The sequence below is a fragment of the Eptatretus burgeri genome, chromosome 9 (assembly GCF_056783735.1).
Source record: "Eptatretus burgeri isolate ZD-2024b chromosome 9, Ebu_testis_v1, whole genome shotgun sequence".
In the NCBI taxonomy this organism is placed as follows: Eukaryota; Metazoa; Chordata; class Myxini; order Myxiniformes; family Myxinidae; genus Eptatretus; species Eptatretus burgeri.
The window spans coordinates 61,758,891-61,784,503 of NC_140969.1; the positions used below are offsets into that span (position 1 = coordinate 61,758,891).

Genomic DNA, 25,613 nt, shown 5'->3' on the forward strand with positions numbered 1-25,613 from the left:
GTAAGCAGCACTGTTTGCTCCAGTACCAAACTCAAGGCAAGATCAGGGATCCGAACTGGAGGATCTGCAGCAAGAATTTGAGCAAGCCCAAAAGTAGGCTCCAAAGCAAGCCAAGGGGTAGGCCCCAACACAAGCCCAGTGGTGAGCCCCAATGCAAGCTCAGCGGTAGGCCCCAACACCAGCCCAGACGTAGGACCCCAATGCCAGCCCAGTGGTAAGCCCCAATGCTTTGAAGTATGTTTGTGACAATGGGGATGACTCAGATGCCATGGTACCACCAAAAGCAGCAAACATAGTCCGAAAGAATATGATGCAGAAACAGGAAAATTTCTTTGGTTCCTTCTCCAAAGATTGCCAGAAGGAATCAGTGCCAAGCAACCTACTAACACTGGTCAAAATTATCCTGAAAGGGCCAAATATTGAAGACCAGGCATATATAAATGGTGGGAAAAACAATACAGCATATGCGATATGTCAGCTACTAATCTACAACGGTATAAAACACAGGTCATCCCACACAAAAACTGTGCGAGACAATGCTGACAGAAACACCTCTTGCAATATACAATGGCTTGAAGTTGCATGTGAAAAGCAGAATGAGGAGCTTGGTTGAAAACCAGCACAAACTGGGCACGTTAATATCATACTTGTGATGCCGTGAAGTATAAATAATCAGACCGACCACAATGCACTCAACTTCACATAAGCTTTGTTCACAATACCCAGCTCCATTACTTGTCCCGTGTGTGTCACACGTGTGCACACGGCACTGCGTCGAACCAGAGGAAGGGCGATACATCACAATCCAACCATGTGATACAGATATCCACAAACTTTGCCAATGGTGTTTGTGAGCATCACAAGGAGGACGGCATTGTTTGTCCACCCAGTCTGTAGTAGCTGGTTTTTCCAGTCAGGAGAATGAGACAACCTAGATAATAATCTAAAATTCACCACAACAGTGTTCATTTAATGGCACCGCCACTTCTGTGACCAGCCACGTGTCAAAAGAATGTCCTCGGGAAAAGAGTGATGTGACTAATTATAAGAACTCTGCTAACCAGGAGACAGTAGCCAACTTGCCAGACTAGTATTCTAATGTTCCTCCAGCTTGGCTACAAAATAAAGTCCCCACAGTCCCTCCTGTGCAAGGTCGTCTGAGGCTGGGTGGTGAAGCCTCCAACAAGAAAGGTATTGAGGAAGAAAAGCAGTGGCTGGATACAGTTTTGCAACTCCTCAGCAAGGACCAGTTAGAGAAAGATGCCATGACATCCTGGTCTGGTTACCATGCACAAATAATGCTTCCTGATATCCACCCAGCAGCAAAGGATGCACTGATGCCACTCCACCACGAGGTTATGTGATCCCAAAAATTTCCCCCCAGGGTCTTTCAAACACCGCAATAAATATATTCAGTGAATGTAGTGTTACTATTAGATAAGCTGGTATCTACAATGCAATGAAATTAAAAAGAACATCAGGACATCAATTTACAGTAAATTTTATTTTGGTCAAATGTACGCCTTGGGTTCTCGGAGCAAGAGGTCAAAATCAAAGTGAAACTGATCCACAATTGCAGAAGGCAACTCAGCTACCATGATGTCTTTATTTAGTCAGTCCAACAGCAACTATAAATGCTTCCATAATGCCTATATTTAGTCATTGCACTCGCAACCTTAAATAAGAACAAAACTAATCCCTCACTATAAATCCAAAAGGGACCATATCAGAAACAGCAGTCAGTCGGTTAACATACATCTCTGGATCACCCTCACTGAAAGATAACCATGTTAGCTTGGTCAATGGAGCAGCATGTAAAACATACTTAAGCCTTTCCTCTAAACTACCCCAAACCCCCTTACATTATTAAGGCATTTATCAACCCTAACCTGCTATGGTTCAAGGTTCAAGACCACAGGGTTCAAGATCCTTTGGGAATGTTTCCAAAAAAGTTCAAACTCCCTGCATGTTGTGTCGCCATTCTGTCATCCACTTTACCCGGACAATGTGAAATAATTCGTCCTGTAATAGTCATAATTCTGAATGAAAATTTTCATCTCTTTCTGAGTGATGCTGCAATCGTTTCATTGAGGGATTATTTTCATGAACAAGCCATTTCCTGAGTGTTATTAAATGGATCACAGGGTATTTGGGGTTTAGTGCATAAAACTATAAATATATAAATGGTCCTTTCATGTACCACCTATTTGGCTGCTGGTTGCATCATTGGTGAGAGGAACAGCTATGCTGCTGATGCAGTGCCCCTATTACCAGGACACTGGTACTAATTTCACATCAGAAGGATGACAGGCTGAGTCAACCCCCTGATGTTAATTTCGCAGCCAATGGGCGTGAACTCAAGACCCTAGAATCCCAAGTCACCACTCTAACTGCTCAGCCAACGCCAGGCTTATATAAATGGTGTGCAGGCCACAACTATTGAGACCCAAAAATCAAATCAAAGGAATTCAAAGTATCACAAACATTCATTAACTGCTAGTATCGCACTGTAGTGGGACAACTTCGCATAACAATTGTGCATTTTGTGAGGAAAGCACCAAATTGGGCACACTAGTAGCCTATCATATTATGAACAGATTTGGATATTGGGCCATCTCAAAATTTTTGATGGCAGTGGAAAATGGCTGCCACAACCATCAGCGGCTGAATTTGAGTTGGCCCAATATCCAAATCTGTTCATAATATGATAGGCTACTGGTGTGCCCAATTTGGTGCTTTCCTCACAAAATGCACAATTGTTAAGCTATATTTAGCTAAGTTGCCCCACTACTGCTGAGAATATGGCAAACCACGATGATAACCCAAAACCAAACCATTTTTGAGGAGGAGGAGGAGAAGAAGGGGGGAGGAGGAGGCGGAGGGGGTAGGAGTAGGGGGGAGGGGAGGAGGAGTTTAATATTTACTCTAGTAAATTGATAGTGAATAACAACCACAATTTTCTCCATTTCTAACCTTGTATCATTTTTGATTCAAAATTTTATTGAAACAATGAGCAATGATGTAAAATTTGAGGGGAGCAGGAGCAACAGCTTGGCCTCCGAGCTGTCGCTGTCCATTTGAGATGTGGAACTTTCCTGCCTGCATTCCCCATTCACCCAGTTTCTCTGTGGGTGGCTCTTCAGTTAATGGCACCCAAGGGGGTGGGGAGGGGTGAGTCATTTCTTTCACTGCCTGTTGTTTCGTGTTGTACCCTTTATTATTCATTGTCTCCATGTCGGAATTTCAAATATATTCTATCCTGTGCCCGAATAAAAACGTTTATTTATTTCCTAATACCGGCGTGCACGTTCATTTCTGCCACCCTTCCTGTGAAAATAATTTTGGCTTTACAAGTATACCTGGAGTCTATCTTTCTTTATTCCCTCTGTCTATCAATAAATCTTTTGACCCTTCTTTAACTTTAGCTACCCATCCATCGCCGTAACATCGCTCTTTGCCTTTCAAACTCCGCAACTCCTCACAACGCATTCCTCCTTGCCCTTCAACCCCCACTTTTCCATTCCACATCCGAAAAACCATCCCCCTACCATGCACGCCATGAATTAACCCCATTACTTCAAAACGATGGACCTGAATTACCCTGTTAACTCATCCAAAATATTCTTAATCGGTCGTGGAATTAAATAGACCTTTCTTTTCATTGCCTGAAAAACTCTCCATTTATGACACAATGGAGGCTATCAAATTAGAGCTGCAGGATTTTTCGTGCTGCAGACAGGGCCGGATTTACCATGTGGGGGGCCGTGGGCACGATGATTGTGGGGGGCCCCCAAATTTGGATTAATCAACAACTTAAATTATAATTGCTTTTTCATCAACAACTGAACTGATATAGCTATAGATTTGGCAGATCCTGATCAGGAATGCTTTGGCATATATGTTCACAAATTACAATTAAATCTGACAATATGACAAGATGGACTGATTGTTTTTGATATGGCTGGTGACTTATCTATGAGCTGATGACTTATCTCTGAGCTCATTCTAAAATCAAATCACAAAATTGCTGTTGCTGTAAGAGATAGAGATAGAGATGGACTAATATAAGAAAATAACAAACAACGCACTGTCATTAATCATACTCCGAACTTAGACTAAAAATCTTCTAACTTCTAAAAACCCTCTGGGCAAGTGATGTCATCAAAATCATCGAAATTGTGGGGGGGGGCCCTAAATGTGTGGGGCCCCGGGGCCATGGCCCCACCTGGCCACCCCTAAATCCGGTAGTGGCTGCAGATGTTCACTGCAGCTGACGTCATTGTGTATTGAACGGTAACAACAACACACCCCCTCTTGGTGGTTGAGAGAGCAGATTCGTTTAACCTTCATGGAGAGTGGATGTGGAAACTACTGAATGAAGTTTATGGTATTTAAGAGACTGAGTAGATGAAGTTGGTGGAAGGCTAGAACTCTTCACGCTCAAGAGATTCCGGGTGCCTTTTCCACAGAGATCTTGGATCTGCTCTCAAGGACTTTCCACGGAGGTTGCCTGCCAGGAGCTTGCCTCATCTTGCCTGCCAAGAGCTCTTGACATTCGAGACTAAACTCACCTCGACTGCCGGGAGGGTTTGTGTCGTAATGCTCCACCACACGTAACCTGCCAGGAGTGCTCTCAACACATCTTATTTGCCAGAAGTGCTCTTGACTCGTCTTATCTGGCAGGAGTGCTCTCGACTCCTTTCATGTGTCAGGAGCTTTGATTTGTCTCACTCTTATCCATCAAGGTCTCCTTGCCAAGAGTCCTTCGGCCAAGCCTACGGTCACGTCTGCCTATTCGGACCACGAGAACCACCAAGGGAGAGCGTGCATGCTGCAAGAGCTGTGCTGCTTGCTCAGACCATGAGAGCCACCAAGGAGGATCTTGCACGCTGCACGAATCTGTATGCAGCACAAGCTGCGCTGCCCATTTGGACCGTGAGAGCCACTCATCCAGCACAATGCCAGAGAAAGTGGATTTATCTTCTTCAGTTTTTTTATTGTCAGATTGCAGATGTCCAAGACATATGTACAGTATTCATAAAAAATTGAAGTATATAAAATTTGTATTCTTCAGCGAGGGTATTGCATTTGGGTCCGTTTGTTTGTCTGTCTGTCTGTTTGTTTGTGTTGGTTTGTCCGCACAGAACTTTCGTGTTTTTTGCTGCAACCGCTTGTCGGATTGAGAGGAAATTTTCACCATTGGTGCAACTACTCATGTAGAATGTTTTAATGATAATTATGATGTCATAGGTCACGTGGTGTGGCAGCCAATTGGAAAAACGGAAAAAACTTTGGATCTCTATCTCTGAAACCACACCAAGGGAAAAATTGAAACTTGGCACACAGCAAGTACTCCTCATGGGGAAAGAGTGTGATTTGTTATGATGTCATAGCTGCCCTCGTTCTGACGTCATAATTGCATATGTAGAATGCCACATCCGATCAGTATGAAAAATTTTGAGGGCCATCCAGGGACAAGATGGTCCACAGAAAAAACAAATCATGACGTCATCATTCACGTGATTTGGCAGCCATATTGTTTTTTTTTTTTTAAACCTTCAAAAATCTTCTTATCTGAAGTGGCTGAACAGATCGAGGCGAAACTTTACACATATGACCGCCTGTCCATGAGGGACAAAAGGTTCACACATATGATGCCATTGGTCACATGGTTTGGCAGCTATATTGCATTTACCCGAAAACATAACAAAATCTTCTTCTCCAGAACAGCTGGAAAAATTGAGGGGAAACCATGCAAATGTTCTCCAAGCCATGGGTGTACAAGTGGCAAATAGCAAGTACTTCTCATGGGGAATAATTGTGGTATTTTTATGATGTCATAGGTGCCTTCGTTATGATGTCATCATTGCATACATAGAACACTACATCCGATCAGTATAAAAAATTTGATGGTCATCTAGGGATAAAATAGTCTTCAAAATTTTTTTGGATGACGTCATTGGTTATATGATTCGGCAGCTATATTGTTTTTGTTTTTTTAAAACCTTCAAAAACCTTCTCTGAAATGCTGAAAAGATCGAGGCGAAACTTTACACATATGACCACCTATCCATGAGGAACAAAAGGGCCATGCATATGATATCATAGGTCACATGGTTTGGCAGCCATATTTGAATTATCCTAAAACCTATAAAGAATACACCACTCAAAAGAAGTCCTGGCGAGGGTTTGCAATCCCTGATTGCTCTTTTTCTTGTTGATATTTTGCATCAAAATTTGTAATAAATGATGTGTTCTATTCAATGAGGTACTTTTACATGTAGCCAACATATAGCGTGCAATATCTGAGAAAGCTTTAGGATGGTGGGGGAGGAGGGACTACAGATGTTTTAGTTGATACCATAACTTATGTGAAGTAATATGACGTCAGGGTCACATTAGCTGCGGCTTCCTGAAAATACTGCAACATAACGTTGTCTTCATGATTGTTTTAAAATATCCAAAATACAGTGATTAGCATTATAGACAAAAACAATGCACTTAAACTATTCCCCAAAAGGTGCTGCAGATTTTTTTTTCGCACAATGGAATTGTTCGACTAAACAGGGCAAATCTCAAAATGCTCAAGTCTGACATGATGTCACCTGACAGTATCTGAAACTATAGAACTTAGTCTTACATGATCAGCAAAAAAAACCCCAAAAAACAACTCGAAACCAAAACTGGGTCACACCCAAATTTGCCATTTGGCTACCGGAATACACCAAGGGGGAGCGTGCATTCTGTGTGGACCTGCACGTGACATGAGCTTCCGCGCATCTGTGTAAGGTGAAGCGGGATCCAGACCCATGTTTCACTCTGCACTCTATCTACTTTCTTTCTTTCTATGTTTCCCCGGAATGATCTATGGTGTGCCACGTCATGTGTGTAGACTATATTAAAACCGTGTAAGTGGGCTCCATAAGCATTAAGAATAATTACAGTTCTCTTGTGCTGTTTCATTGTGATTTCTGTACATACATTGAAAAAACATGCTCATGCTTACCGTCGTAAATACCTGCCATTGCTGATTGAATAAACCTTGTTGTGCTTGTTGAATAAATGTATTCGTTAAACTGTTAAACATTTCCGGCCAGCTCACTCTTGTCCTTTCCTCTATTGGCCAGACATCATATGTAAGTTTACTTAGATGGGAAGTTTTGCCCCACTGATTGACTCTGTGATTAGCCAACAGCCATCCATGGTTCACTCAGCCAAACATGATCAAGAGAAGGGTGGCTGTTGAGCATGTGACCCCTAATTAGGGTTGCTACGTCAACGGTAAAGTAACGCTTAACCAAGGAGCAAAAGCTCTGCTAGGTTTGGTGGTTCTAATTGGTGGCCACGGTTGCCTAACAACTCATCGAACTGCAGAGTTATCTGTGGTCAAAGGCCTCAGGACTAAAGGTCGGGTAAAGGTCCAAAGAGATCCCTCCTGATAACCCCAGACCCTGGATCAGTCACAATATATATATATATATATATATATATATATATATATATATATATATATATATATATATATATATATATATATATATATATATATATGTACTCAGATCACAGGGGCAGAGTCTCATGCACCCCCCCCCCCCATGTGGGCATATCCATGTGGGTATGACGACAATAGCTCTGCCATTTCCATGGTGGGTGAAGTGACCAAGCCACATGGTGGGGATTGAAAGGGTATAACTTGAGTTGGGGAGAGTGGGGGTGAGGGGAGGGGATAAAACATAAAGAAGAGGGTGGGGGGGAATGGGTTTACATGTGTTTGCAGGATGGGGATATGGTTTGATAATTGACAGGTGGTCTCACGTGTAACAAAATGAAACCCTACCACTCAAAGGTGGGCCAATGGAGTTTAAAAAAAATGCGGTCTAAGCTTGTGGAAGGGCTCGGACACAGAACAAACCAGGACACATCACAAAGTGAACAGCAGGAGAAAAGGGAAAAACCAATATCAGGGCAGATGGAGAAGGTCGACAGAGACAGACAAACAAGGGATGCAGGTAACGATGAGGGTTAGGGGAGAATGCAAGGGGTGTACAAGATGGATACATAAGCAAAATTTTGGGAGGGTGGGAGTGGTTTTACGGGTGTAGAAAAGATAATGGCTTTGGATGGGGGGTGATCAGAGATGATGGTGAACTGCTGTCTTGAATACTGGGAGAGAAGAATGAGATCGAAGAGAGTGTGGAAGGTGGTTCCACAGGCAAGAAAAGAGAGGAATAAATGAGCGGAGGTGAACCGTGGTTCTGGATTTTGTCAGTTTCATGAGCAGGGAGTTGCTGGTGGACAGCGTGCATCCTGTAGATACTTGGGTGGGGGGGGAGCACGGAGAGGGCAGAGGGTGCAAAACCAGAAATGAGGTGGGATAAGACAGATAAACCACCTGTCAGCGATGGCAAAGTGATAAGACTATAGACTCAGCTTCATTGTGAGAGAATCCAATGATCTTGAAAGCCATGGTTTCCATGGCATCAAGCTGCGCACGATGTGAGGCAGGAGAGCCAGCCCAGAGGGGAGAGCAGTACTCCATCAAGCTGCAGATGAAAGCCTTGTTGGTGGATAGGAGCTCAGATGTGCCAAGGAAGGACTTTGTGCGACGGAGGATACCCAGTTGGCATCTGTATTTTGAGGCCAACTTTGAAATGTGGCTTGCCCAAGAAAGATCATGGCTGAGAGTGAGACCCAAGAGTTTGAGTGACTGTACCTTTTTGAGATGGTTGTTGAGAAAGTAGATGGGAGGGTTTGCAAAACGGTCCTTTCGGAGAGAGAGAGAATGAGTATGTGGGATTTCTTGGGAATAACTGGGAAGGGTTGGTAAGGAGAGAGAAGGGGCGTGGGGGGGGGGGGTTTGGGAAACACGATTTTGAAACAACACACACAAATGAGGCATTTGGCCTTCTCACAAGTGGAGTGAGCTGTGGTGTCATTTGAAGTGAGGGAAGGGATGGAAGTGGAGCAAACAACAGAGACAGATTTGACAAGGCACAACCAGGTTTTAGAGAAGGGAGACAAGTTTGAAAGTTGATACTGCACAGATGTTGTTTTCTGGCTCTCCTGAGAGTAGAAAGACACTTGTTGCAGGCTTTGTGGAACGATCTCAGGCTGCCTGCGATTGGATTTGCCTTCCAGGAAGAGAATGCACGTTGTTCTCAAGCAACTGCCTCATCACAAGATTCAAAGTACCAAGAGCGGGAGGATGGGTAAGATAACTGAAGACATGGGATGAGAGAGAGAGAGAGAGAGAGAGAGAGAGAGAGAGAGAGAGAGAGAGAGAGAGAGAGAGAGAGAGAGATAGAGAGAGAGAGAGAGAGAGAGAGAGAGAGAGAGAGAGAGAGAGAGAGAGAGAGAGAGAGAGAGAGAGAGAGAGAGAGAGAGAGAGAGAGAGAGAGAGAGAGAGAGAGAGAGAGAGAGAGATATAGAGAGAGATATAGAGAGAGAGATAGAGATAGAGATAGAGATAGAGATAGAGATAGAGATAGAGATAGAGATAGAGATAGAGATAGAGATAATGAGAATCTGGGGAAGAATCGAAGTTGTTCAACTGTATTCATGTACAACATACCACCCCTTACCATTCACGTTAAAATATGTTAGAAACAAGGTCAATGCTGTTACACAGGTAATGCTGAATACAGACAAAGGAAGAGCATACTGTATTTGAATGACTGCATGAGTTGTTCTCTTCTCAGAAGACAATTAATTGATCAAAAAAACGAATCTCACTCATAAAATCTGCATAGCCACCAAATGCATCGTTATAAATATGGAAAAGGTCACGTTTAACCACAAAATAATGGAACAATAACCATGATCAACTGTTCAGCAAGTGATGTGCATCTGCCACAGACGGACATCAAGGTAAAAAGATGGCACATCAAATGTCTGGGTGGTAACTTTGAGTCCGTTTTACCTGTAATCAGGTTATTCTATTGCTGCACACAAAATTTGTCCAAATATTAAAATATATGAAAGGAACGTGTGAATGGAAAATTATCGTCATCACATAGTAGAAATGCTAACAGTTCTTGGAAATTAAATATTGGATGTGAAAATAACAGGGAATTGAATTGTGCCGTGTCTGCGACAGAGTCTGCTCCCTTTCTTGGGCTTGTGCTAACTTCATGGGTTTAAATGAAACAATAATGGCATTGTTCTACCTTTAACATTTTTCAACTGCAATTATAAATCAGGAATGATCTGTCACATTCACAGTCGAAATACAGATCCTGCTGGGTTCCAGCAAACTTTAAATTGGCAATCAACACTCATTGAAAAGCAATTTTAGTTTGTGTCATGAGCAATTAGATTCTCTTCCTATAAATAGGTCTAATGGTGCCCAATGGGACCTCAAGAAGCACTGATTTTAGGTGCAGTCTATGCATCAACATGTAACAAAAAAATTATATTTGTATAAAGATCATGTTAAAATATTTACAAACTTTCACGGGTGATACTAAAACATGCCATATTCAGGTTATGATGATTCCCAAGACATGGAAACATTATGACTAAAATGGGATCCCTTCGGAAAATTGGGAAAGTGGCTATTTAAAATCTTGTCTTGTGTTCAGGAATATTGCCTTTAGTGCTTTTTCAGATACTCATTATGATTATGAAAGTGTCATGCCATAGGTAGATTGAACCACCATTTAAAGGGGGGAAATAGAGCATGTCAGATATGGGCTATAGTCGATACCTTCTCTTGCTCCATCTCAAAACCTTCCCTCTCTTTAAATGGCACCACAGCTGAATCATTTCATGAGAAGGTCAAATGTCTCAATTTTGTGTTTGCATCCAAATCTTGTAAGAATCCTCTTGAGGAAGTTCAGTCAATCAAACTCCTGGGACTCATGATCAGCCATGATCTTTCTTGGGCAAACCACATTTCTAAGCTAGCTTCCAGAGCCAGTCACCAACTGGGCATCCTCTGTCATACAAAGTCCTTCCTTGGAACACCTGAACATTATCCACCAGCAAATCCTTCGTCTGCAGCTTGATGAAGGGAGGTGCAAAGTGCCCCTCTCTTTTTATGGGACGGTTTCTCCATATGCAACTTTAACATGGGGACTGAAAATTCCTATGGGAGTGGGGGGATCACCCCTCAAAATAGGTATTTGCTTTCTTCTCCAAAACCACACACACAATTTGGATGAAACTTGACCACAACCTTCATCACCCATGATATTCTTGAGGAAAATGCCAGAGGCATAGAAAAATGTCCCTTTACATGGTATGTGCCATCTGGCAAACAATTTAATAGAAAGGTCATTCCATGGCTTGTGGAAAATGCCAGACGATAGAAAATAAGGCATATTAAAAAAATTTCATGTGCATACTGTACTACCCTTGTGTTCTGAGGAGGAACTGAGTGATGCTCTAAAAAAAGTTCACAGAAAGGGGCGCCAATTTTTTTCACAAATTAATCATACACATGCCAACTCGTGAACTAACAACATTACTGGTTCACGAGTCAGTAAGTGACCACTATATTCATTATTGGTGTGTGTGTGTGTGTCTGTCTGTCTGTCTGTCTGTCCTGAGCATAGCAACGTGGGTTTTAATCCGATACTCATAAAATTTGGGTGGGAGGTTTATATCATGATCTAGTTGTGTTTTCCTGAGAATGGGCATGGTGCGCCCATTATGGGTGGAGGCATGCCCAAAACACATGTGTTTTTAGGGGGTAGCCGATTTCAATTTACATCTTCTCCGAGGGGGTTTTTCGAATCTGGCAGGGGTTTCAGTATTTGGTTAGCCCAAATGGCACCTGCATAGCCCCATGGAGCTCGATTTTTCATTTTCATCCCAAGGTCAAGGTCACAAGGTCACGAACTTAGAAAATTGCGAATATTGACATAAAAATCATATGACTGCCAAAACTTTGAGAGCGAGGATGACAATATTTTTTATGCATAATCTTGAGGTCATTCCCCACCTAAAGTCTTGAAACCATTTTGCTCTATCTCGAACACCTTGCCCGTGGCGCCCCCTTCAAGTTTGTTTTTATGCTGATTTCATCAAAGTCTGGATAATCAGACGAGTGTGAAATGCCAAATAGCCTACATGATGTTATATTGTTCCTGCAATGTTCCAGAGGAAGTTCTGCAACAAAGGTCATAATCCTTGACCTTTGACCTTTAAAGTTCACAAAGGTCAAATTTTCAAAGATGTGAGAATTGAACCGGGTTTTCGACCTTCTTCGACGAACTAACTCCAATAAGCTATAGCACGTATCCTGTTTCCTGATGTTAATGTAAACAACATTGTTTTCTGACCTTTAAAGGTTATGCAAAGGTCAAATTTTTAAAGTTTTTGAAGGAAACCGGGTTTTCGACATTTTGCAGCTAATAACCTGTCACTCGTACCACATCATGTTGATCATTTTTATAACTTGGTCAAAAATTATCACATTGTCTCATCTTTGACTTCTGAAATGATCTACATCGTCAAATACCGCTCGTGAACCATTGTCGTCTTCAGACTTGTCTTATGTATTTTTGTTTTCAAGGTACACAAAAAACTTTATGTACTGACGGGTTTTAACCTATATATGTAGAGCGCCCCTTTAAATGAACTTTTCTGGAGCATCACTTGGTTCCTCCGGAGAACACAAGGGTAGTACTGCATGCACATGAGATTTTTTTTTTAAAGTGTAAAGGGGCCTTTTTTATGCCCCTGGAATTTTCCTCAATAATGGAGTACTGCTGTCCCCTCTGGGCTGGCTCCCCTGTCTCACACCTTGCTCAGCATGATGCTGTGGAAATCAAGGTCTTCAAGATTATTGTAATCTTGAGTGATGAAAATGAATCTATGGGCCTATCACTTTCCCCTCACAGACAGCTCAGTGGTCTTTGTGTATTCTACCGGCTCCTTTCTGGACTTGCACCCTCTGTTCTTCCGTGCTTGGTCTGCCCAGGTATCTGCAGGGTGGGTGTATGCAGTTCACCACCAATGCCCTTCTGGTGAAACTCTCAAAGTCTAAAATTGCTGCTCACCTCCACTCAATCCTTCCTTTATTTTCCCATGTGTGGAACCTATGACTTCCACATTCTCTGCAATCTCATTCTTCCCTCCAGGTCTTAAAGACAGCTGCTCACCACCATCTCAGATCATCCCCCAACCTAAACCATTATCTTTTCTCCTCATGTTAATCCCCCCACCCTCAAACCCCCTTCTTCCAAATTTTTAGTTTTCCCCTCCTGAGAGTTTCCTTCTGTATTCATTTTGTCCATCTCATGTGTCCCCACCCCACACCCCTCATTCCTTCCTACGCCCATTATTTATACTCTACTGGTCTTTTTGTTCTGCTGCATTCTGATCTGTTCAGTGTTCGAGCTCTTCATGAGCCTTGACTCCATTTTCAAAAATAAATAAATGTACGAGCGAATCAGACCTATTGTTAGCGTACAGTTCATATTGTTGAGTTTGAATCGAAAAAAAACAGTGTTTTGATCCGGTTTGTTAAGTTGCTGTGTAGACATTGCATCATGTCTTCAATAAGGAATAAATATATGGCCAGTTGTTTCATAGACATCCAGAACTCTCATTGAGTCAGCCACAACCAACACAAGTGCATGAAGATTAAACAGGGCCAATGTCAACACATCTTCTCATTGAGCCATTAAACTTGTCTCTTTTGTTACCAATGATTGATTAAATATCTACCAGGTAATTAAAATTGATTAATCAAGAGAGAAGCAATGGAAAGTGGGAAAGGCAGTCTGGATCCCCTTATCCCATTTTCTGGAAAATGAAACAAAGTTAGACATTATTTCAACAATATAACTTTCATTATAAAAAATAAATATGCACCTTTTCTGCTGGCCATGTATTTTTTAACTACAATGACTTGTATCAATGGTCACAATTAATCACACGTTCTTGTGGGGTCGCACTTGGGTCCAAGTCTTTTTCAAACTGGCTGGCCGCGTTTAGCATTTGACAGGAGTCGATTTGGAAGGAATTTTAAATTTATTTTTTAGGGTGCAGCAATAACTTGCCTGTTGTTTGGGAAAGACACCATGGATTCTTTAAGGTCCACCATCTAATGTTAGCAGATGAAACAGCCAGCCGAAGGATGGCGTACATTGTAACGCAACACACTGCTTAACAAAGCACCAAAGTGACCAATGTATAGTCTGGCCAAGTCTTGATATTTCAGGTTGGATATTTGAAAGGTAATTGTTCTATCGTTTTTATAACACATATTATTCCACCCTTCCTCCCCCACAAAAATGCATTTCTCAATGGTTTTGAAAAATAATGTAAAGCTTACTGTCATGAAGAATGTTTGTATTTGGAGTGGAAATATTATAATTTTAGGGTGTCTAAATAACTCACCATTTCCACCTTATATCATTTCACTCAATCTATGAAATAGAATTGCAAAATTATTACTATTCATCCCAAACAGTTACTCACGGCGACAGCCAAGAGGATCATCAGCATTGAGTCCAAAATGGCCTGGCTTGCAGCGCTCACAGCGCTGACCTTCAACATTGGGCTTGCAATGGCAGCGGCCTGCTTGCTGGCCCAGTGCAGGATTAGTGAGACTGTCACACTGCCCAGCATTCTGCGTTCCATGCTCATCACATATGCATGCTGTGGGAAGGATGAATGTTAAAAAACCCAAAAACAACAGCTCATTTTTAGTATTCAAATAACAAAAGCCTTTGACTTTTCCCTGTACATACATATGAGCACGCACACACACACACACACACACACACACACACACACACACACACACACACACACACACACACACACACACACACACACACACACACACACACACACACACACACACACACACACACACATACACACACACCTTGGAGGCTGAAGAGAGACAAAATTGTACCAGAAATGGAGCAACTGCAATGATAAAGAAGAACCTCATGGAGATCTTAAGAAGCATTCCTGGGAGTATTATTACAAATAAACTACAGCTGGAAGCTGGCTGTGGCTCAGTGATGATATTGAATAGAGCCCTTGAAAAAAAAAACTTTTGAAAATAAGAAGACTTCACAGCTTGGTCCATGAATCATGATCCCTTAACAAAAGGGAGATGGATACTTCGAGCCCTGATAGGACTCAATTTTACCTTCTGAAATCCGCACATGGTAATAACAACCAACAATACACACAGACACACACACACACAGACACACACACAGACACACACACACACAGACAGACACACACAGACACACACAGACACACACACAATATGTATTTGCTTTCTTCTCCAAAACCACACACACACAATTTTGATAAAACTTAACCACAACCTTTATCACCCGTGATGTACCAAAGTTTGTTGACGGCATTAAAAAAAAATTCCACAGGTATTTACTTTCTCCTCTATTACATATTTTGTGGGCCATCCATACCTACCAACCAATGGTTCTCTGGTTATCTTATCCAGCCACTACCAGGTGATCGCCCAGAGGTATTGCCTCTGTTTCTACACAATGTGAAGACTGACCGTCAAGTAAAGCACAAGCCAAAGAATGACACAGGTTTTGTTCAAAGAGCTGAAACACCTGTCAATGGGTCTACCTCTTACTATTCACAGCAAAGTCTGTGAAAAGAGCCGACTTACCTGTTTGTCTCACCTGTACTTGGGTAGTTCTTATGACAGTGCGTTGAATCTTGAGAAGAGGGTGGAATGTGGGGTAGTAAAGAGAATATGTTCAGGTGGCTATGTTCTGCCTCAATTCATGAAGAAGAGTAAATCCATATATTTCACCATTCACAACATCGACTTCATGGAAGATACTGTATATGGGCAGAACACCCTGCAAGCAAGTCTGGTTGTGATGAACCAAGAGGAGGCCGAGGATGGAGATCCTCTCAAATAACTCTTCTTGAATCTCAAAATGAACTCCTTTAAAACTCAAAAACAAAACCCAAGCTCACTGAGCTACCGAGTGCAGCTCTCCTGGAAGCATTCAGAGACCTGGTGCTGCCATATCAGGACAAAGTCAAGTCAAACTAGCCAGGCCAACTTCAGGAAGACATGTTGAACCACACACATGAGGAGGCTGACACAATGATTTCTCTACAGATGCTCAATGTTGTGTGAGAGTCAAAACTCAAGGCGATTGATGTCTGGTCTCCAGATACTGACATTCTTATTCTTCTCATTGATCTGGCAGCAAATGATCACTTGGGTGTATGCACTAAATTGTGTCTCTTGACTGGAAAGGGAGCAAAATATAAAGCAATTGATGTGCGCGATCGAGTCAGGGCAGTCGGACTTGAAAAACCAATTGGCTTTGATAGCCTGAACCATTTCACTGGCACAGACTGGGGTGGAAAATTTGTCGGCATGTCAAAAAAAACAAAAAACTGGGGTTTCTGCCGACTTGCCATTGCCCCAAAATGATGCAATCATGCAAACATTTGAGAACTTGGGAAAAGACCTGTTCATACTTGAGGCTCTTGGAGGTCAAAGGGAAAAAAAACACATTTAATCCAAAGTATCTCCCATTAGAAAACAAGTCTGCAAAGTATATTCTGGGAGTAGTCAACAGGAGACTCTCCCTGCTCTTCAGTGGGAGCTATTCCGGAAAAAAGAACATTTGGGGTGAGAAGCTCACTCCAACTCGGGGAACTCTACTCCTCAAATTCTGCGAGCTAACTATATGTCAATGTGGGACAAGTCATATATTTTTCCAAAGTCCATGCAACCTCCACTTGAACAGAATGGATGGGAAATTAATCCTGAAGAGAGATATCTTCCGTTCAAATGCCTCAATAAACCAGCAACCCAGGCTGTTGTGGAGCTCGTAAAATGTGGCATGGACAATCATGGAGAAACGACCACACGTTGGCAACCATTGGGCATGGTTGATGAGCCGAATGATCTCCTCCTGCATAGAACTTCTTTCAAAGGGAATTCACACTACAACATGGTAGAGGTGTGTGGAAAACCTGTATTTTGGCAGGTTAACCAGGAGACTGTTACTGTAAGAGAGCATGCATTCTGGAGGCTTTGGGGAGAGTCAGAGGACTGAGAGAGCAGAGGGCATGAGACTGGCGAAGAAGTGGGCAAAAAATTAAAATAAAAAACAGAGGCCACAAGCCTGTTTGTGATGTGAGAGCAACAGGCCTTGTGCCGCAGCATCATTCAGGAAGATAACAATAACTTTGAGAGCTTTAGATGCCAAATAATCCAGGAGAGACAGAAGTGATGCTGGGATGCCACCAACAGGAGTAAGTTTTTAGCAGTTTTGATTTTTCAAGGAATAACATGGAAGAATTTAAGATAGCCAATATATTGCTGGCTTTGGAGGGAAGCTTTGCGACATGCCAATCCAAGAGAGGTTAGCCCATGGTGTCACCTCCATGTCTTGAACACTGAATCTCTTCCGGTGTTTGATCATGGAAATGAATAGGGGGGTTCATTCAACAATCCTTCCTGAACTAAAGGGTGAAACTGAGATTTTATTGCACAAAAATGCATGTTATATTTGTTAGAACAACAACAAATCAATTTCACAAAAGCAGAGATTGATATTGATGTTGGCTGCATGTCAGCGAGTATGGGTACTGCACTGTACAACACAATATAGATTGATCAGGAAAAGAGAGGATTTTCCAGAGCATCAGGGAGGTCTTTTATGTAGATGAGGATCACAACTGGGCCTAATACACTGCCTTGGGGCGCTCGAACCACCAGGGCCTAATACACTGTCTTGGGGCACTCGAGCCACCAGCGGAAGAGAAGAAGAGAGAGTTATTTTGATCGCAACACATTAAGTGCATGAGTGGAGGAATTCAGAAACCCAGGAATGGAGGCAGCCTTGCATGCCACAGGGAGCGAGCTTGCAAGCTGAGCAGGACAGCAGAATTTGTGGAATGCCGAAGAAATGTCCAAGAAGACAATTTTTGACCCTTTTTAAATTGTTTTCTTTTTTTGACATTTTGGGCGTCCCACCATTATTAAGCAAGACTAGCATACAAGCTATTTGTGAAGGATCAATCTATTTGAAAAGCGGAACAATCTCACACAAATAAATTTAATGACTTATTAATGGAAGAAAGTTCACTGATCGGTATTTGAAAGATTCTATTTTTGCATGTCTCATGAACGGTAGTGATGTTAGTAAACTTCCAGGCACAAGATCATGTCCAACAGAGAAGAACAAGATTTTAAAAATGCAGACAGAGGAGGATCAAGAGCAGCAGAGTAGGGTTTGAAAACCTGGATACTGATGCCATCTGGGCTCGTCGCCGATGTCGGGCCGACGAGAACGACATTCGATATCGCACATGCCTCCGCAGACTGAACAGTTTCCGTTTTGTAGTCCACTGATGGGCTGGATCTGCATCCGTACCTTAACCAAAATCTAATTAGCTTGTTCTTGTCACCTCCCCAACTCATCCAATAAGTTTCACCCAAATCTGTACATAACTGTTTGAAATGTAATGCTATATGAAATTTTTGGCCCTATCTCTCAATGGTGAAGAATCACTTGAAAAGTTCTAGGAGCCAGATCCAGATCCGGATCTTCACTAAAATCTATGCAGTTCGTCCTTGTCATACACCCAACCTGCCACCAAATTTCATCCTGATCCGTCCCAAACTTTTTGAGATATCCTGCACACAGACAAAACAGAAAGACAGACTGGTGTGAAAACATAACCTCCTTCCACCTTTGGTGGCGGAGGTAAAATTGGACAGAAGTTTCTCTACTTTCTCTATTGTAAAAGACACAAAGTCTCGGAGATAGTGGATACAATAGGGAAGTATGGGCACAAATCAGCTTCAGTTAAGTACATGAGATTTGGAGAAAAGCACAGAGTTGAGAAAATTTGTACCATCTCGAGGAGTGTCTGCGATGATGCAATTTGAGGTAAGGAACATGAGGGATGGGGAGTATTCAACAGAGATGGACTTGTCAAGGTACCACCAGGACTTTGAGGAAGAAGACTGTTTGGAGAGTTCAGCATTGAGATTTGCAAGGTGATGTTTTCTAGTTTGCTTCACGATAGACCCACACTTGTTTTGAGCCTTACAAAGTGATCTAAAGTTGCCCTCGGTAGGATTATCCCTCTTTGTTGTGAAAGCCAGCATGGTTGAACACAAGTTCCTGACCACAGAACTCAGTGCACGAGATCCAATAGGTTGGATGGGATAGTTGAAGATGGGATAGAATAAACTGGTGCATGAGAGGAGGAGGAGGAGGAGGAGGAGGAGGAGGAGGAGGAGGAGAAGAAGGAGAAGAAGGAGAAGGAGAAGGAGAAGGAGAAGGAGAAGGAGAAGGAGAAGAAGAAGAAGAAGAAGAAGAAGAAGAAGAAGAAGAAGAAGAAGAAGAAGAAGAAGAAGGAGGAGGAGGTGGAGGAGGAGGAGGAGGAGGAGGAGAAGAACTCTATTTCACCAAGTGTTATTTAAACACAAGGAATGTGTCTTGGTGTTGGTCACACATACAATCACAATCAATCATACACCTCAGAAAAGTCAACCAGAATACATCAGACGATAAAACTGAATTCAAAATAAACTCAAGCTTCACCAACAACAAAACAATCACTCAATACATCACAAGCACAACAAAATGTCAAAAATTGACAAAATTAGAATGATGCAATCCCTCGTGTTCACCCCACCCCCCCTACAAAAAACATACAATAAAATAAATGTCAGCACAACAAAATGTCAAAAATTGACAAAATTAGAATGATGCAATCCCTCGTGTTCACCCCACCCCCCCCTACAAAAAATACAATAAAATAAATGTCAGCACAACAAAATGTCAAAAATTGACAAAATTAGAATGATGCAATCCCCCGTGTTCGCCCCACCCCCCCTACAAAAAATACAATAAAATAAATGTCAGCACAAAAAATGTCAAAAATTGACAAAATTAGAATGATGCAATCCCTCGTGTTCACCCCACCCCCCGCCGACAAAAAATACAATAAAATAAATGTCAGCACAACAAAATGTCAAAATTGACAATATTAGAATGATGCAATCCCTCGTGTTCACCCCACCCCCCCTTACAAAAAATACAATAAAATAAATGTCAGCACAAAAAATGTCAAAAATTGACAAAATTAGAATGATGCAATCCCTCGTGTTCACCCCACCCCCCCTACAAAAAATACAATAAAGTAAATGACAGCACAACAAAAAGTCAAAAATTGACAAAATTAGAAAGAAGCAATCCCTCGTGTTCACCCCACCCCCCCCCTACAAAAAATACAATGAAATAAATGTCAGCACATCAAAATGTCAAAAATTGACAAAATTAGAATGATGCAATCCCCTCGTGTTCACCCTCCCCTACGGCCCCCCTGACAAAAAATACAATAAAATAAATGTCAGCACAACAAAATGTCAAAAATTGACAAAATTAGAATGATGCAATCCCCTCGTGTTCACCCTCCCCCACCCCCCCTACAAAAAATACAATAAAATAAATGTCAGCACAACAAAATGTCAAAAATTGACAAAATTAGAATGATGCAATCCCTCGTGTTCACCCCCTCCCCCTTTACAAAAATATAATAAAATAAATGTGGGCACAACAAAATGTCAAAAAATGACAAAATTAGAATGAAGAAATCCCTCGTGTTCACCCTTCCCGACCCCCCACCTCCCCCCCCCACCCCCTACAAAAATACAATATAATAAATGTCAGCAGAAACAGAAGACCGCTGTTTATGTGGTAATGGACTGAGACAGGGCAATAACTTCCTGAGTGAAAAAACTATTCCTGAAGTGACCTGTCCGACACCTAAGTGACCTGTATCTCCTTCCAGATGGCAAAAACTGAAACAGGACATTATCTGTATGTGAGGCATCAGAGACTATCCTCTGTGATCTATTTACAGTACGCTCTGTATAAATTGAAGCCAAAGAAGGCAACACACATCCAACTATCCTACCAGAGGTGCACACTACCCTCTGGAGCCGAAGCCTCTGTTGCTGTGTGCAGCTGCAATGCGACGCACACAGAGAAAAAGTCAAAACACTTTCTATAATGGCCCGATAAAGCTGGATGAGAATCTCCCTGCGAAGGACAAACATCTTTAGCTGCCGCAAGAAGTGGAGGTGTTGCTGAGCTTTCCTAATAATAATATCTGTGTTGTGGTCCCGTTGTGGTCCCACTTTAAACTACTGGGAATGTTTGTACTGTTACGAATTTTTGAAGCCTTGTGCACACAGACAGACAGCCGTCCCCGTCACTTAGTTATTTCGATAAGTATGTGTTTCTAGTTAGGGTCCCGTCCCAAGTCGAGTGGGAATTGGATGTTCATGCGCTGCGGAGTTAGTTTGACAGTTAGGATTTTTTTTACTATAACAACAACACTGCTCGAGGAATTGTCTACGCTGTTCGCGCGCTCACAAAGCGTTTCGTTCTGGCCTGGCACCAAATGAGAGAATGCGTCATTTTGCGGCAAATGGGCGACGAGTGGATCAGAGCCGGGGCGGTCCTTTACAAGAAGGCGGAGCCACGACACGTGGTCCGCTCAATGAGAGCAGACGACACATGAGCGGACCGCACCCGAGAAGGACAACGAAAGAAAGGAGAACAAAATATTTGCGCCCTGTCTGCTCGAGCACGTGGTCTGGTTCTCTGGTCCCATCTCAACGCTGGTCTGGTTCTCTGATCCAATCTCACTGGCGCTGGTCTGGTTCTCTGGTCCCATCTCGACGCTGGTCTGGTTCTCTGATCCAATCTCACTGGCGCTGGTCTGGTTCTCGGATCGCATCTCTCGACGATCGCTCGGGTTACGCACGGGTCGAGCACGGAAACGGCTCATCCTGTTCGAGCTCCGTCAAGGGTGTGAATTCCTCGGTAACTCGCCACGTGGGCCTCTAGGTATTTTGAAGTTTGGCAAAAAACCCAGTACCACGTGGTTGAATTATTGATGATTCACGGTCCTGTAAGGGGCCCATACCTTCGGAGTTATCCGAGGGTAACAATCTGAATTCCGGGTGTTCGGTGGAGCCGACTCTGCTGCTCCAACTAGCAGTCGTGCTTGTAGCCGATACCCGGCCCACAACAAATTGGTGTCAGGAGCGGGTTTCGAACCCCTCCGCCTCCACGAAATTCACGGGATTCGGATCAGGGGTGTAGGGAGCAACCCCCCCCCCCCACCCCCTTCCCCCATATTACGAGCGTTTTAAATTTTATTTCCAACACGCAAAATGGCAAGCCAAGATGGGCTGAAGCAGGTGGGTACAGATGTAGCGTTAAAGGAATCTATGGCCCAGGACGAAACCACCGTACTGGACACCGCCATGCAGGTTGACCATCCCCCACAACCGGACCCAGAGGTCGTAATGGGCGTGGTGGGAGCGGCAGTGCAAGAGCACCCCCTCCGTCAGATTCCCCCCTCTGTCCCCAGCGAAACCGCGACCGATCGTGGCGGATCAGCTTCGCTCGAGCCATCGGGCATCGAACAGTTGATACGAATGATGCAAGATTTAAAAACAAATGCGCAAAGCATGGAGCGCGAAATGGACGCGAACGCGCACGATGTGCAACACATGAACAACGAAATAAAATCAAATGTGCAACGGATGGATGCGAATGCGCAGGCACTGCGGGGTGATATGCAAATGCAGCGAGGGGAATGCGGAGAATGGGGTTGAGTCTCCAGGTGGGGCCAGAGGCAATAAGGCCGATTGTACGTGGCGAAATGCGGACAATGGATTGCAAAATGGCGGCACCACATGGTGGAGCGACTGAACCAGCCAGAGGGAGTGCAAATTGTGTCGGGCCCGCTATGGAGACGGGTGAGGTCGGACGATGAGCGATGCCACCACAATTGATGGGGAGACGTGGAGGACGAGACACGAGGGGACGACGGAAGAACCAAAGGAGGTGACGGAGACGGAGAAATTAACAGAGACACAAGGGGAGACGCAGGATTTAGAAATAAAGAAGGGGATGCAGGAAGCAAAAGAGGGGAACGAATTAAATAAAGTAAAAGACGAGCACACACACACGTAGAGTTAGGAGGGGACAATGAGGTTGAGCATGGGGAATGTTTCGTGACCTGGTGCGAGCAGCAGGAAAGCCTCATTAAGGAACAGAGGGAGAAAATACGCTCTCTCGAAGCAGATGGCGACGAGGTGAATCCTGTCGGGCCTGAGGAGGTTGAGCGGGTGGGTGATGCGAATGGGACCATCCAGAGTTTGGGGGGAGTAGAGGCTTCGGGATCCCTTGTGCGGACTCCCATCACCAGCGTGATTGTCCCGGTGTGTGTGGTAAAGTGTATTAGTGGTGCGAGTGTGTCAAAAGGTGTGCAGAATGTGAGTGACATGGCGTTCGTGAGTGTGTGCATGGAATTGAAATGCGGACGGATTCAGACTGGGTGTGGCGAGCCTTCTACGCCGTATAAAGTTGTGGCAACCGCGCTGGCTTCCCAGGACGTAGCGTGTGAGGCCCGTTCGGCATTTAGTGAGCAGCCCTCGCGTGTGTGTCTTCATGTAAAGCCTGTCACATTTGCTCTATGGCAAGGATATGGCGGCCGTACCCCCCCTGAATTGACAGAAATGTGCGGCGGCCGCAGAGTTTCTGAGGTGGCCTCAGGGTGGCCCTACGCCATATGGCTATCTTTTACAGGACATAGGGGTCGCCGTGGAATTATAGCACGGAGTTATAACTTTTTTCATTTCTACGTTGGCCGTAGCAATTCGACAAGCCAAGCTGTGACGTAGATGTGTTCCACGTCGACCGTACGTAGGGCGTTCGGTGGGCTTGCGTTTTTCGTGCGGCTGCCGTAGGCCCTTATAAATGAAAAATGAATTTTGCCAACCCCCCAAAAATTACGGCGGCCGCACTATTTCCACGGTCGCCGTAAGGTAGTCCTAAGGCGTCCCTGTGTTCAACGTATGGTGGCCTTGCGGTCTGTGTGACTACCTGCGGGCAACGCAGGGTCGACGCACGGTTCCCCTACGCCGGCCGTGCGTCCTACGTACGGCCTCCGTGGCAGTCTGCGTCGACCGTGTGTCCACAGTGCACTACCGCTAGAGATCGGAGTATAGGTGTTTGCCTATACTCTGAACTGGTATATTCAGATATATATATATATATATATATATATATATATATATATATATATATATATATATATATATATATATATATATATATATATATATATATATATATATATATATATATATATATATATATATTATAGTTATAGTATATTCAGTTATATATACTGGTATATTCCGAACTGTTATATTTTTATTTCAGTAAAAAAGAGAACTGGTGTATATATATATATATATATATATATATATATATATATATATATATATATATATATATATATATATATATATATATATATATATATATATATATATATATATACCCACTCGTTACTGTTCGTCTGGCGCATGTTCGCCTTAGGGCCCCCCTGCCGTCGCCTTGCGGGCACCTTGAGGCTTCCTTGAAAATTCTATGGCCGCCGCAGGGACGCCCTAAGGTCACTGTGCGACATGAAATCAAAGACCGTACGGCACCCCCACGTTTTCAGTCTCCACAATTTCTAAATACGCCGTGCGGCTCCCAGAAAAATAAAAACATTCGTGACTGCTACATTGTGTGACCATGGAAATACTGTGGCCGCCCTATAATTGCTGGTGGCCGTAGATTTTGCAGACCCTACGGCCGCCGTGCCAAATGTGACTTAGGCCTAAGGAATCCGACGCGGAAACACTCCGCGTGGGATTCAACAAGGCCTCATGGATGGCTAAAAGGTAGGCAAGTGTTGGGTGAATTTGGAACACGCGGGTTCCCACGTAGGCGCATGTGCGGGGCATCATGTGCTGCATGCCGTGTGTTCTGTTCACGGAACGCGTGGAGCGGGTTTCCGGGACGACACACTCATGCTGGCCTGCACAGGAAACCGCGCAGTTTCGGTGCGTGAGTGACGTCATCGGTGATGACCTCGATGCGCGAGTTACGGGCAAACAGCGCACGTTGGCTCGCATGGAGAATCCCTCGAGAGCGAGCTCTGTTTGTGATGTGCAGGGCGACGACAAGGCTGCATGTATCGTCCGATGGAAGTGCCGAACAAGCAAGCTGTCGACCGCTGCCTTGGTGGTGCAAGAAAGAGAAAGAAAAAGCCTCGCTCCACGTACACAGTCCGGTGTTTGGGCAAAGGAAGCACTAGTTAGCGGGATGGGTTTGGCTTAGATAAACCGGCCTCATGGGGGCATGAGCTGTCCTCCATGGGGCCCATGGACGAGTTAGAGGGAATGCTAGGTTCGATTTCGAAAATGGATTTTTGGAGACATGGACGGACATGGAATGTGTAGTGGGGACATAGCTTAGCTACGTTGATGAAAAGGAACGTGCATTAGAATAAAGGATGATGAGGGAACACGAGATAGTTAGGGGAACATAGGGTAGAGTGTTGGAGTGTTGGTATAAAGTGAGAAGTGAAAAATATGTACAATCAGTGAATGTGTGACAGCGGGCCCAAGTGTGAATGGAGCGAATGTGGTATGCATGGTGTGAATGAATGAATGGGGGGAGGAGTGAGTGCCACCCAAGTGACCCTGTGGTCAGTGTAATGCTAGTTAGTGGGTTAGTCAAATTTACCAAAAGGAAGTCGTT

General features: G+C 43.5%; 1 protein-coding gene across 2 annotated transcripts in view; it reads right to left on the reverse strand.

Moving 5' to 3' along the window:
• The window catches only part of LOC147020197 (laminin subunit beta-2-like), a 256,934-nt gene that overhangs the window by 182,506 nt on the left and 48,815 nt on the right, over positions 1–25,613 (reverse strand). For both annotated transcript variants that reach the window (XM_085895329.1, XM_085895331.1), the window contains exon 10: positions 14,431–14,610. In XM_085895329.1, coding sequence (XP_085751455.1) covers positions 14,431–14,610 — 180 coding nt within the window. The remainder of the gene's footprint in view (positions 1–14,430; positions 14,611–25,613) is intronic.